Source organism: Falco peregrinus, chromosome 13, assembly GCF_023634155.1.
Source record: "Falco peregrinus isolate bFalPer1 chromosome 13, bFalPer1.pri, whole genome shotgun sequence".
Classification (NCBI taxonomy): Eukaryota; Metazoa; Chordata; class Aves; order Falconiformes; family Falconidae; genus Falco; species Falco peregrinus.
The window spans coordinates 16,230,523-16,245,657 of record NC_073733.1 but is presented as its reverse complement, the minus strand read 5'-3'; the positions used below and the strand labels follow the sequence as shown (position 1 = coordinate 16,245,657).

Genomic DNA, 15,135 nt, shown 5'->3' with positions numbered 1-15,135 from the left:
TAAAAAAATGAAAAAAATCAAAAGAATTCAGTCTCACTGAAAATCCGCTGAAAGGAAAGTCACAGCTGCATTAACCTCTCCATAGACTACTAAATGCCTCAATAACTCAATCAATAGTTTATAAAAATATATTTTTACATTTTACTGGGGAGTAACAGAGGTAGACAAAAGGAAAAACCAGTCTGAGTGTAATGCCGCACTTCAGAACAACATGTTTGCATGAAAAAACAGCTTTTATTTCCTTAAGAATCCTAGTTAATAGAAAAGCCAGTAATGCATTTGGTCTCAATATATGTCGGTGCTTGACTTCACTGTTTAGAGGAAAAGGTGAAAAGACTTAACATCATGTTTGACTTTTGAAGCAAGCCAATCAAATTTGTACACCAATCGGAGAGAGGAAGGTTACTGCACATATAATGATTATTTTTCAAAGTCTTTTCAAACACTAACACTAACCTTATTTTTTTATATCTGATACCATAAGGGTTCATAGAACTGTACAATTCTTTACATACTTTTAAGTTTCCCTGTATCAGCTGCAATTCCACTGTAAAACATGTGATTTAACTGTGTAGAGTGTTACATGACTAGGCTCTCTCAAAAAAAGTTAACGCTATAGTCTAACAGATCTAACGCCTGGAGTCTAGAAGCTGGAAGAAAAAAAAGGAGCACTGAAAGCAATAACCTCCACACTACATTACACTCTCCATATGCAAAAAATTCCAGCCCTCAAAGGTCTGTGGTGCTTATTACCAGTAAAAATAACTGAGGCAGAACCAACACAACTCAGAGATGTAATCTGAATATGCCACTACATGCAGCCACAAACCAGGCAGTATTTCAGATTCCCCAAATTGTTCAAACACCTGTTTCGCTGAAACGTACAATTCACACACTCATAAAAATGAGAAAATGGTCTTTCTTAGCTGGCAAGAGTTACAGGTCTTCTTTATAATGCCACTCAAAAGTGGAAATCTGTCATTCCAGCTTATAATGAGCCCCCAGAATTCTAAATCCTGAATTCAAATATCATCTCTCTTGTAAGACCAGATATTTTGTCACAAAAATATACCATTTATAACCATGTGCCAAGTGTTAACTTAGATGCTCTGGTTGGCATAGCTGCCCACACATATCAATTACACATGAAAACCAAAACACAACAAAACCAAGCCATACTTAAGAGTACCATACAGATTTCTGGAAAAAATATAGATGGTAATCTCAGAGCACAAAGTTTGAATACACCATTTTTCAGTATATTCTGAATATTTCATGATGGAAATATAAGAACTATCATCTATGGTCTTACAATCCAGTATGAATTAAAAAAAAAAAATCAAAAGATCCTCCTTACAAATCAGCACTAGTAACCATCCATATGAACAGCATGCTATGAATTTAGCACCAATATATTAATGGTTTAGTGCCTATATCCATATTCTCCTATCCTTAGGTATCAATAGAATCGGATTCTAAATTAAGAATGACTGTGCCCAAAATGACTCCCCCAGTTATTTTTGAAAGCCTGCCACTTATTAAGTTATCTAAAGTTAGAATGTCTTTTTAAACCCTTGCTTTTGGAAGTATTTCTAAGAGGGCTAGTATCTGCTTTTTCCATATAAAGGAATATTATTTGAAAGCATATTTTCAAGTATTCTAACTTTTGCACAACAAACTGTAGTTCAAGTTGCCAAAAGCCTTTAAATTTTATGAAACATGGGAGATTTTCCCCACTTTGAAGAGCCTGTAAGGCTAAGCTAAAAGTGTTGAAGTGAACTCACACTTACTCTAACAAAGTTAACAAAACCCTTTAATATTAAAGCAAAAACTAAACAAAGTAAACACATCAATCAAAAGCCTATTCTGCATACCTACTGCATACAGACCATGAGAGTTTAAGATCAGTCTTATTTCACTATGGCCTAGAATGTGTGTGCTCATGCATTTCTAGTCTCCTTGACATAATTCCAGCCCCAACAGAAGATCTAAACAGGGGAAAAAAAAATAATTTACTAAGTGATGTGATTTAATAGTCTATCTTCACTCAGCTTGCTTTATGTTGGCTACGTCAATGCCGTTTGTATTCCACCTCCCTTAAGTTTGCATACTACTCTTACCATTTGCTACTTAATGCATAGCAACATATCCAATGCATTCACCCTATAACGTATCACAGCATCTGTTCCATAAAATGATCCAAAGTACTCAGGACAAGAATCATTTTTAAGGATGAGATACCAAGTTCCAAGGCATACAGGAAAATTAACAGTAAAATCCACAAGTTTTGTAATAGCTTTGCATTACTTAAGTTACATATAGTTACAAAAACTTAAGGGTTATAACATATTTCACACTTACATAATGTAACACTAACACGCATAGTTAGAACAAAAGAAGCCTGACGAGTTTCACTGCATTCTTGGCAACTTGAGTTACTTTACCTGAACAGCCAATTAATACAAACTTTTAGAACCTCATTAAATACTGCTTTTAATGAAAACTTCAAAGCACACAGTTGATGACATTCTAATATGCATATGTTCCTATGAATATTGTCTGCAGTCACCCTGAAGAAAGGGATAAACTCAAACATCACCCTAAAACCCATGCTTTCATAAAGCATTAAAGATGTTATGTATCTGCTTCAACATCACTGCCTGCAAGGCTGCTGTCTGTAGATGGAGCACCATCTTCATTAATGCCCTCACCATTATTCTCCCTCTTATGGGCTTCATCATTTACATCCTCCTTAGATGTGTCATTAACTTTTGAAGGTTGTCTGCCTTCAGGCAGTTTAACACTACTTGTTGCAGAATCTGAATCAGCCGTAGTTTGTTGCTCCTTTGCATCAGGATCCTCTAAAAATGATCCCCACACCTTGAGCCTTTCTTCCCTTTCTCTTGCAGTCTCCTCCACCTAGTCAAGATACGTTTATACACATCATTAAGAAGTTATACTTGTAAAAATGAATATTTACACAGATAAAGTTATACATTTATATTGCAGCAATATCTCAAGACTTCAGTAGGCCCTGTTGACTGAGCACTAATGATCTGTACATCCAGTGGCTAATCCTCTAAGCTGGCATCTCCAACACATTATTTTTAACATCAAATGGGTCCTTTAAATATTTGCTAAATTGATTAATTAAGGATGATATTTTGGAAACATCCTAGAAGTTTCTGAGAGGAAGCAACATAGGGCAGGGGTGGGCAGGGAAAGGGGATGGGAACACCAAGCACTTCTTAAATCTGTTTTAACTGGAGGAAATATTTGATGAAATAAGAGCATGAAAGGTTACCTGATAATCTGTTACACCATCCCATGTTTCAGCACTGAGCTGACGGCCACCAAACCACCTTCCATTTAGAGTTAGCTTGCACAGATCTGCTTCTGTTGCTTCTTTAAATGACACAGAAGCCACGCCATCAGGGTGTCGCTGTAAGGAGACACAACTTTCATAGAATCACCAAGTGCAACCATTAACCTGGCTTTTAGTCCAACATCTTTTAGACTGTGTACAAGATCGGTCAAGATATAGCTCCTCTCCAATCATACATGATCATGTTTGAAAAATTCAAATGGCAAGTTTACAGATTTTATTCTATTGGTACACAGAACACACTTTTTGAACACAGAAAACAAATGTTTCAGCTAGTTTAGCTACAGATAAATGTATTTTTACATAGTTTGCCTTCACACAGGCTGAAATAGGTGCTTAGAAATTAATTTCAAAAACGTTTGATTTTAAAATACTGAAAAATTACGTTGCGTTTCCATGAAATAAACACATAAACCCAAATAAATGCTCCACTCTTATTTAAAGAATTAAAAATGTTTTGCACATTTACATATTACATCGATTCTGCCAACACAACATGTAAAAAATACCTACATCAAATATGAGAACCTTCTTTACTTGACCAAACTTTTCACACTCTGTCCGCAGATCTTCTCTGATCTCATTTAGCACTAACGGATCCTCCTGCAATGCAAGCACACAGGTTAAATTAAACAAAAGCACTTCTCTCAGCTTTATTTTTGCTCAATCACCAATGGAGTGCATCTGCTAATCTATTAGAAGTTGATGAATTAAGTGTTGTCACACTGCATTTTCAAAACCACTCAGGAGCTGGCAGACAGCCCTTACCTGAATTTAATAAATGGTACTTACTGATCAGGCTATTTTGTGCTGGTTTCTCCATTCTAACATAGTTACTGTTTACTCCTCTTTCCAGCCCCAAAATTAATACTTTCAGGACGCACACAGAAAAAAAGGCAGATTCAAAAAATACATTCTTACCAACGTCTTTTTCTTGCTTTTTGGAGATAGAGAAATGAATTTTAAGCAGATGCTTGGTACAGAAAAAAACCCTGCCTGAACGGTAAGTTTAATTTTGTTCTCATCTGCTTAGAATTTTGCTAAAATTCTTATAGCAGAGTTCAGACAACATTAACTGTAACAGCACAATCTAGAGTAGCAAAGTGCATCTTCCTACCTCAAAGTCCTTTGGGTGAAACATATTCCTGATAATGACAATGCGTTCATGTCGCATTCGAGTTGTGCCATCTTTCTTCTCAGGCCTCCAATCCAGCTGTCTAATGAAATGAAGCAACAGTAAGAAGATATTGTTGCGGCTCTCTTCAGTTTCTACAAGTATTTGTTGAAAAAAAATGATTAATTTGACATTTCTTGCAATACATCAACTAAAACATTTGTTTTGACACAGAGTTACATTATTCTTTTACAAAATGCAATAAACACCCAGTTTTATCACTTCTACAAAGCAGTTGAGGTTTTCAGGTACTTAAATGCTCGTAGAGGGAATACAAATTATTTTAAAAATCAAAGTATTTCCTTAAAAACATTAAAAAAAATAATCTTCAATTCCTTCCTAATATCAGCTCAGATACAGGAACCAGCTGATGCCAAGTATAATGAAACTATTGGTATTTTACCATTTTTTCCTAATTTACTTTGTAAAAAAAGGGATCCACTATTCCCCTTGGTAAAATTTAACTGCTTTTATTCAAACAAACATGCAAGAACACCTTCAGTCTTACGCAGGCATTGCTGCAAGATGTATTTTGTTCCACAGTGTACACAGCCACTGCCACAAACTAGCAATGTAACCCAGGGCATCTGTTCTATGACTTTTGCCTTCTCACGAAAAATGTTACTTCTCGTAGAAATGCCTACTTCATATCCTATTACAAAAAAAAAAAAAAAAAAGAGGACACATTCACTTACACTTTAAAATCTCACAATCTTATATTGTGGGGGAGGAGGGGAGAAGTGGAATCTTAAGTTCCTTCCTGTACCTGCTACTTTAGCTGAAGAAAACTTGGATTTCCAATGAAGGTAGTTTTGCAAGTAAATTATGCTCTTCCACTCAAAAGGAACACCAGCTGAAGTGAGTTTATTCACACAAATCACTGTCAAATGCAATTTCACTATTTTCATACGTCTCTCTCCACACTGGAGACTTCTTACAGCAGGCACTGCAATGTACCTTCAGGGCAGGTACACTTCAAGCTACTTTTATTTTTAATTAAGATACAAAGTAGCCTTTGCTCCCTTTTAATTTGGCAAAATGCTTCTGCATCACTATTAAAAATGTTTAGTGGAATGCTGCTTTCATTGAAATATTGGGGAGTCCTTATACTCAAACTTCTTTCTTCTTTAGTCCTCATCATCTTGGTTCCAAAAGGCAGAAAAAAAATTTTTAAATGACAAAAACAATGAATCTAGGTACAATTGAAAAAACAGTGTATTTCATACCAGAGAGAGATGTCTCGGGGAATCTACAGAGATACTTCAGTATTTGCTCCTATGGCAGCTAACATCTCTTGCCCTTTGCAACTAGTACAGTAGAAACAATACGTGGACAGCCAGAGTGTTATTACCTTATAAAATTAAGTCTAGATATCGTGACAGGACTTGCGGTCTCACACACTGAGAAAAAGTCTTTTATTTCCCCAGCGTTGTAATACTTTCTTCTACATCTGAAAGGATCTGGGTTCCCTATGTATTATTTTAATGTGTCAATCATAAAGAAGTTCATTATGCCAACATTTAATTTAGAAGTTTCTTCCCTCCAAATGTATGTTAAGAGCTATTTCACTGTCAGATAAAAATTCAACTTTTGCATAACTCTTAGCATTGCATTTGAAAGAAAGCAGCGCTTCACTAACAGCACTTAGAATTCAAGCAATATTTAACTGAAATAAAAAATACAAACTTCTGCTGTTGGGACAACTTCTTCTTGTAGTCTTTACACTTCTTCTTCTTTTTGCTTGCATCATACTCCCCCTTCAGTTGAAACTTTGCAACTTCAACATGCAATTTATAGCCTCTAATTTCTGCCTCATCCAGAAGTCTCAATGCAAGTTGAACTGATTCTCTCTAATTGAAGATAAAACAGAGGACAAGCTTTAAAATACATGGCACAGTCAAATTATTCCAATAAAATTTCATAAAGAATATTCTGCTAAGAATCAATTCTCTGTCACCGAAAACCATAATGCCATCTCTTCCAAGTCTCTTGACACACAGCTGGCACTGCTTTTTTTACCAAACCCCTGTATTTCTTCACCACTGCTATAGCAGATGAATGCTCCCGAAAGCAGCTGCATACATTTCATTCAAGTATTTCAAACAAACCCACGTGCAATGGTCAAGCAAGCTGAAGAATTTAAAAGACATGAAGGAAATATTACTGCAGCCTAAAATTTTATAGTTTAATACAGAATGCAAGAACAGTCCTGAACCTAACCAGTTCTCAGCTAAAAGCAGTAAGTACAGGACTACAGTATGTTCCTTCCCATCTCATTATTTTGTATTCTTGGCCACACAGTGGCATATTTTAGAACTAAAAGGCAAAGAGGTCACCCTTTTCATGCCGTAACCACCAGCACCCCAGGCAGGAGCATGCAGACACATGTTCAGCAGGTATTACGGACATTTTCAGGGGGAAGGTAGGCATGGATAGGAGGAAACAAACAAGGTGCACAAGCAAATAACTGGGTATTTCTGGAATAAAACTTTAAAACAGACACCTAAACTCTTAAGTTATACTTCAGGTATTTCAAGAATCTTCTATGATTCAGAAACAGTGGCCACAAGTATCTGCAATGGGAAGGAAAGCTGCATTTCAGTGCATCGCTGACCTTTAGATAGCAACAGAGGCCATCTCCTTTAAGATTTCCTTCTTTATCTTTGTACAATTTGATTTTGTGTTCTTCTGTCTGAGGATCTCGCATAATGATACCACATTTTGACATGACTTGTACAAACTCATCTTTTGTAATGTCTGGAGGTAAACCTGCAAAAATTAAAACAGAAAGCTTGAGTATGTTCAATTCTTTTAAAAATTGCATTAGAAAAAAAGACCCCCAGTGTTTCTTCAAATGAAATATCAAAATTAAGAACAAAATTTTACATACACTGTAAGGAAGCACTGCCCTTGGGACCAGTATTTTTTATATTACCTTTTAAACATTACATCATACTAATAATTTGCCAATCCTTTTATTTTTTAATAGGTGTAACACATAGCAACATCTTTATGCTCCCTAATAGGCAGACCTAGAGCTTTAGAGCTATACATGATACTGACACTGCACTGGCATGATACTGACAAGGCCCATGCAAATATAACTATCCTGCCCAAGTTTCAAGTTCCAGTCAACCTCCAGGAATGTGAGGCACAACCCCCCCCCCCCCCCCCCAAAAAAAAAAAAACAAACCAAGAAAACCCAACTTATGAACAACTATTTTCTCCATGCACAAATTCGACCAAACAAGCCAATGATGAGCACAAATTCGACCAAACAAGCCAATGATGATGTATGGAGTTTTTAAAGTCTCACTTTTGAATTGAGAACAAGAAAAAGAAACAAAACTGAGAAGAAAATCATGTGAATGTTCCATGCTAGTTTGTCCTGAATGAAGATTTTTGAGAACTCAAGTGTGCACATTTCTGTGAATGCTCAGAACCACCAAATGTACCTTTGTGCATGCACCTAAACATAGCACCTCAGCATCCAAACCAGGTAGAGAAATACCATAACAAATGCACAGATAGTTTCATTTAAGCTTCCCTGTTACCTGCCCATTCTGTTCCCAGCATTTTCTTGTACTTATTGTTTCCTCCTTCTTATCTAATGATTTAATGATGTATTTATTAAATCAAATAAAGATTAAAATATTAAGTGATGTGTATAGTCAATGCACTAACTTATAAACTTGTTCTCATTACCCAATTCCTTAGGAGCTTGCAGAAATTGATTTTCTTGGCTGTAGCTTACTTAAAAAAACTAGTATTAGTGACTTGGCTGACACAGCTCACAGAATATCACATTTAAAAGATAAAAGCATGGAATACGTCCCTTATATTATTTCCCCATATGGGCAATTTAAAGGTCACAAAGACATTAAGCCGTCAGGAACATAACATTAAGTAGCTTGCAAGTGACAGACTGAAAGATAATACGAGAACTCAGTGAGACCTATATGAGTCTCTTTTTACCATATTTAGCTCAAAATAGATAAACGCTATTACTTACCAGTCACATAAACATTTGTGTTTCTGTCTTCTTCAACATGAAACCATCCTAAAAAAAAAAGATTTAATACTCAGTTACGCCAATATATTAAACATGGGAGCATACACTAATGTTCGCATTCCATCAGATTTCTAAGAATTTTTGCTTGCTCACAGGAAAAGCTCTTAACATGCCTTACATTTGCCTTTTTTCCCCACCACGTACACAGACTTAGGAGAATAGCTGTGAACTACCATACAATTTTTAAACCATTCTGGAAGTTTTCAGAACCACCCATATCTTCACTGTGTGTAACACTGAACAATCGCCAGTTACCACTCAGTACTACACAGGTTACAGCTTACACAGAGCAAAACCGTTTGGTACCTACCTGGCTCAAGCTTTCGTTTTTCTGGTTTTTGTTTTGGATCTGTTTGTTGTGGTCCTTTCTCATTTGCTGATGGTTGTGTTCCTGATGTCTTAGAACTTACTGGTTGCTTACTTTCAGTTGCTGTGCCAGAAGCAGAAGAACTGTCTTTATCATCTGCATGGAAGCCATAGTTGGCATGGTATGTTGCCAGGAAATCTTCTGTTATCTGAAAAGAAATTAGGAAAAATAATCCAAAATTTTGAAGAATTCAGGTTTGTAAGTGTTTTAAATTTAATTTAGATAGATGATGGTCATTTTCTAATCTGGCAACACAGAAAATAACTATTTTAAAACTGTCTTTTAATCATCTCTAAAGCCATACATACAAGAACAATCAGTTCAGGCATTATCTGAACTAGACTAACACACTAACCCCATACAGCACACGAAGTTTTAAACAAACGTTTCACTTCTGCCTGTTTTCAAGCAATGTTTTCTGCCTTCCAGACAAATTGGTATTGCCTGAAGGACAGAAACCAAGGGCTCCTGACCATGTTGAAGAGATAAAGTGACACTGACAGTAAGCCAACAACTTCTTCACAGATTATGAACGACTGATATTTGTAGGCATCTGCCTTTTCATAGAAACATTTTCAGAGGTGACACATTTGCACTTATAGACAAGAAATATTGCACTTAGATGGAGAGGTAGCTTGACACACTGTTTATAAGGCTGTACACCCTATACCCTATTAATACATAAATCATTAGCTTGCTCTTTTCTACAGTGAGACAATATCTGGATAAAATGTAAGATTGGCTAACGTCTACCTTTTAGAGACCAAAAAATCCCTACAAATTACACCCAGCATTTCTAGCCAGGTAAGTTTTAATACCAGCCATCAGCCATAACATGCAATGAGATAATAAATCATAGCTGCTTTTGCTAGCATCACTGCACTACAAAGTATTTTCTGAAGTTACACACTCTGAAATGATTTATTCCCAAAGCTGAGCCTTAACCTTTGAAAATTTACCTGACACTTACCTGTGCTGCACTTGCTTCATCCATGTTCAAAAGAGAACAAAACTTAGTATCATTAAGCTATTGTAAGAGAACAGCACAATGGACAGTACTAAGTGTCAATGATAACGTAATCTTTTATCTTCCATAGTGATTTGAAGCTTGATATTTCAACTCTAAGCTTTTATTATGACAAATCAAAAATGCAGAATGCACAGGCTTGTGAATAACGCAAGATGCCATGGAGCCTCATCTAACTTAAAAGTCTAGCATGAAATAGCTCCTACACTAAAGAAGATTTGCAACACACCTCAATCAGAAATGTAAGTGGCTGCTCCTATAGACACGACACAACGCCAAGAGAAAGGAAGAGTACAACCATCTTTAGTGAAGAAAAGAAGACTCTGTGTTCTAATCACTAGATGACACTAGCCATCTTAGCAAATCCTTGGCTTCACAGTTGATGAAATCCAGAGAATTAACATGCTTCTAAACTTTCCTGTGAACAGTATTACTCATTTTCATCAGAGAACCTACTGATAAATTACTGATTAAACCTGCAGCAACTAGCCACCTTCCTGCAGCAGTATTATTTTTCAGCTTCATGGGGAACCACCTTCTCATGTAAAGCTAAATTTATTCTTAGCAATTTACCTAACACAGACTTTCAAATTTTGCCAGTCTTTTTTTTCCCCCGTAATACGCTATCATCCTACCATATATACCATTATAACTACTTCAACATAAAATGCGTTTTTGGAAGCATAAAGGAATTCATACAAGTATTAAGGCTTTTGTTGGAACGTAATGTTGTACCATGTCTGCACAGAAAACAGTCACAGAATTTCTTTCTTGGGGCTCCAATCCAGTTGTGGTGGAGAACATCACAGAAAGAGATCAGGTCTATCTCCATACCCACACAGTTGTACAGTCTGGAGCAATTAAGCTTATCGAAAAAGAAATACAATACTACAGGACATGCTAGCATGCAAATAACTACTGGCCACACCGAAATGGAAAGGAATAGATCAACCAAATGAAGAACAGATACCCTACACCTAAAGAAGACATCCATCTTTTTTTTCATAGCAAGTGATGAAGGCAGATGAATTCAACATGCAATTCTGTGCTATGTCTGTGAAGGATGATAAAAACACCCTTGTATCCATCAAGACAGTACCATTGAAAGAAAAATTATGAAATAATTACAGAAAGTTGCAATCGCTTTTATTAAAAATTCGCCTCCATTTTTTTCCGGAAAATACCAACAGTTAGTATCATTAACTTTTTGCACTTCTTTGAAATGTGCTTTAGAAGTTCAGCAGATGCCCAATTCCTGAAGTAGAGTAGCAGTGTAATACTAGTCTGTAGATTATGATCACTCAAGACCAGTCAGAATATTTTAATCTTTTGTCAAAGAACACTAATAAGAAATTTTATTACTGCTCATGGAGTAGAGAAAGAACTACAACTTCTGGCTGCTGCGGTCTCTTAAAAACTATTTAGATAAAACATTCTGTTGAATAATCATCAGCAAAATGAAGAAACCTGAAATATGGTATCTAGCTCAATGTCCTATCTACGACACATAGTGCTTCACAATAATTCTTTACCAACTTCTACTATACATCATTTTTACTAAAGAACTTTGCTGTTCCTATATAATCTGTCCAACCCTTAACGTTATCTCCTCTCCAAGACACAAATTTGAGGGAAGAAAGGCATTTAGAAAAAACTAATGTCCTGAGGAGACAAATTTTTAAAAGAGGTGAGCAAAAGGGGAAGAAACAGAGCAGCGGGAAGGAAGGACCCTTTTACTATGTTTACTTGGATATAGCACTCCGCAGGGAGCCAGGGATACTCGGTTATCCACTGCTCCATTTTCTGAGTCTGGATTTTTCACATATTTTTACCCCTCCGTAAGCCACCTGCTACATGGACACCTTACTAGGTTTACAGACATATAAACTTGGCACTACGGGGTTCACTCTCACTCAGATTCTCTGAATTGCAATGAATTCAGAGCCACAAATAAGAACTGGTATATTATGTTTATCAAGTATAAACAAACGTCTTAATGCTTCTAAATTAAGTAATTGCCCTCATTGATTGTTATGCAGTAACAAAACTACTGTTTCACTTGCAGATCAGTAATTGGCTCAACACATTAAATCTGTGCTCCCTCTCACTTTGAAGAGCCACATTGTTAGAGTAAGTTCATTTTCTATACATACAATATTTAATTTAAAAAAAAAAAACCAAAACCAAGATGAAAAACTGCAACATGTTTCCATTCTGTGGAATGCCTCTAAACCAAATACACTTAATTTTCAAGTGCATTTCCAAGACCCAAGGAGAGGGAATAAGGCATCTTTTACACATGCATTGTTTCCAAATAGTAATAAAAGAGGGATATACTACTCCATTTTCACCTAGACCTCTTTAACAGACTAGGTCACTTCTTTCCTGCCAACAGAAAGACAGAGATCACCATAGTTACTGTGATAAAGAAACCTAAGCTTGTCAAAGGCAGTACCGATCCGTTTTGATCCATAAATATAACTGTGACTTCATGCCAGGCCCGAGCAATTCTACAGATTCACAGCCAAGGAGAAGAGCCAACCTGCAGCTCGTCATAACAAAAGAGCAGAAAGCAGCCGGTAAGGTTACAGACAGATGGAGACAACGCCAGCTGCCGTGGGTCTGCCTGCACATAACGAGTGTTTCAGCACTGCAGAGCCTTCGCAGCCGACGCCCGTGTGGCTGGGTGCAGACAGGTGAGGCACCTCCGCGGTGAGGAGGCCCACCATCAACAGTTCCTCGCTCTCACCGTTCCCCGAGGAAACCTGGGCACGCCAGGGGAAGGGCTGCCCCGCGGCGGCCTGCGGGCCAGGCAAGCGCCACGCCGGACCCCGCGGGGGCCGCAGCCGGGCCAGGCCGCTCCTCACAGCGCCAGGAGGGGAGGGGGCCGCGGTGGGCCCGGCCCGGCAGCCCTCAGGGAGCTCCCCCCGCACCCACCTTGGGGAACCAGGCCTTCTTCTCCCGGTCCCACTCGTAGGCGGCCCCATCGGCCGGGTCCACGTAGGTGAAGGGGTCGGCCTCGCCCTCGCCGCCGGGCTCGGCCTCGTACTGCTGCTGGAGCTGCAGCTGCCGGTAGAACTCCTCGTTCCCGTCCTCGCCACTCATCCTGGCCCGGTCGGCGGGCCTCGGCGGGGGGCTGGGCTGGCGGAGACGCCCGCACCGGGCCTAAGCACCGGCACCGCCGCCTGAGGCGCCCGCTCGCCCCGCCCCTCTCGGTGGCGGGGCCGTGGAGCGCGGGCACTCGCAGCCGGGAGCGGCGGGAGCGCGCAGACCCCCTACGCCTCACGCGGCCGGTGACCGCCCCAGAGCCCCGCCGCGCGCAGGAGCGGAAGCAGCCCCCCACCCGCGTACGGGTTTTTTCCGCCCTCCCGCCCCTAACCCACGCTTCAGCCACTGAGCGGCGGGCTGACTGATCACGTGAGAGAGACACAGCCAATGGGAGGGAGAGAGGGAGGGAGGCAGGGGGCTCTTCCTGGAGCGGGCCGGCCGCCTGGGGGCGCGCGGTAGGGGGCGGGGTGTGCTTTCCCGCCTCTGGGCGGGCCGCGGCCTGCAGTGATGGCGCAGCGCGAGGGCGGTGGCGGCAGGCTGGGCCGCGCAGGGGAGGGCGCTGCTGGCTCCGGCCTAACGCCTTTTCCTCAGCCTGCAGTCTGTCTCACCGCAGGCAGGGCCTTGGCGTGAGCGCGGCTGGCCCTGGGGCTGGGAGATCCGTCTCGGCCTGCTGTGGGCAGGGAGCCGAGCCCGGAGAGGCCTTGCGTGGAGGCTGGTTTTAGTTACATGGAATCTTTTAAGTTGGAAAAGACCTTAAAGATCATCGAGTCCAACCATTAAGCTAGCACTGCCAAGTCCACTGCTATGATAAAATAAAAGCCTGCTAAGGGCCATGAAGCACTGAAAGTATTTCCCCCCTGCTGTGCCTTGGGCAGCACTGAATGGTCAAGTTGCTGCTGTCAGTTGCGCTGTGCAGTTAGCTGGCTGCCATCTGCCACTGCCACTGAAAGTCTGTATCCACACCCTACCAGAGGCAAAAATGAAACCAAGAAGAGGTAGGTGAGATGAAAATGGCTTGCTAAATATCAAAAAACCACATTGGTTCTTGCTTCTCCCTGGGCACTTGTTGGTGGTGCAAATGGGTTGAACAATTAAGCCTCCGGGGAAGAGGCATCTGCTGCCCGGATGTACCGAGGTGACACAAGTATCTGTTGTCTACAGGACGGGAGTGTGACAGGCAGAGGGTGACCAGCTACAGCTGTTGTGCTCCCTTGGGAAAAGGTTGATCCATTGATACAACGCAAAGGATGAAGCTTGTCTTCAAAATTTTGCGTTGGTTTGCATTAATGTCTGCATAAGTCTCGCAATGAGTTCTTAAGCATTGTAGTACTCTGTGGATAATTAAATATTTTAAATCAAATTTGCTTACTCAAATCAGTTCTCTCGAAATAACTTAATTCAGAGCCATCTAGTGGTTTTCACGGTGTCATCCAGGCAGCATTACACCAAAACCAAATTCAATTGCTGAAGTACCTACTTCAAAGTATTTTTATTTAGAAGATGAAGAAGCACACTTTAAGTTTTGTTTTGCAAAATTTAACACAGAGCTATAAACCCCAGGTATTAAAACAGTGCATGTGTTTTAAATGAAAATTTAGCTGAACAGCCCCATCGAAGCTGGCAGTGGCTGGTTGCCAATGACAAAGCAATCTTTCTACTCAGAAATAAAAACAATATTCAGTACAGAAGTTTTCTGGAAATAAGTATTCCAGGAACAAATATATCTTTACTGTCATACAGACTGGAATGATAATAAAATCAAAGACACAATCCTGAGCTTGCAAAGCTCTGTAGGGAGAGACCGACATCATCTAACTGGCTGGTCAACAGACTGTCAGATGAAATTGCTGAGGATATAAATATAGACTTCTAGTAACCTTTGGCTATTACACAAAGAACATCCAGCCTGGTTAATGACATCTTTCATGCTTCAAGAATTTTCTCTTGGCAGGGCTATTACGATAGTTGTCCAAAAATTGTTTTGTGATCACTTATAAACCGACAGCTTAAGAGGCATTTGTATTAGCTCTCAAATAGGTATTGGATTTTGGTGAGGAACATG

General features: G+C 39.6%; 1 protein-coding gene across 1 annotated transcript; it reads right to left on the bottom strand.

Annotated features, from left to right (window-relative positions):
* Positions 1–214: 214 nt before the first annotated feature.
* On the bottom strand, positions 215–13,364 carry HTATSF1 (HIV-1 Tat specific factor 1). Its single transcript, XM_055818053.1, has 9 exons — positions 12,963–13,364; positions 8,942–9,146; positions 8,572–8,619; positions 7,174–7,328; positions 6,246–6,409; positions 4,503–4,602; positions 3,899–3,988; positions 3,305–3,442; positions 215–2,919 (listed from the first exon to the last, which is right to left on the bottom strand). The coding sequence occupies exons 1-9, from the start codon at positions 13,128–13,130 to the stop codon at positions 2,635–2,637; spliced, it is 1,353 nt and encodes a 450-aa protein (XP_055674028.1). The 5' UTR covers positions 13,131–13,364; the 3' UTR covers positions 215–2,634.
* Between the last annotated feature and the right edge of the window lie 1,771 nt (positions 13,365–15,135).

Excerpts from the sequence above, each read along its gene's own strand:
- HTATSF1 (XM_055818053.1), bottom strand. The coding sequence starts at position 13,130 with ATGAGTGGCGAGGACGGGAACGAGGAGTTCTACCGGCAGCTGCAGCTC. Across the intron at positions 8,620-8,941 it reads AAAACGAAAGCTTGAGCCAG|GATGGTTTCATGTTGAAGAA; the intron begins GTAGGTACCAAA and ends TTTTTTTTTTAG. Across the intron at positions 3,443-3,898 it reads AGAAGGTTCTCATATTTGAT|CGACACCCTGATGGCGTGGC; the intron begins GTAGGTATTTTT and ends GTCTCCTTACAG.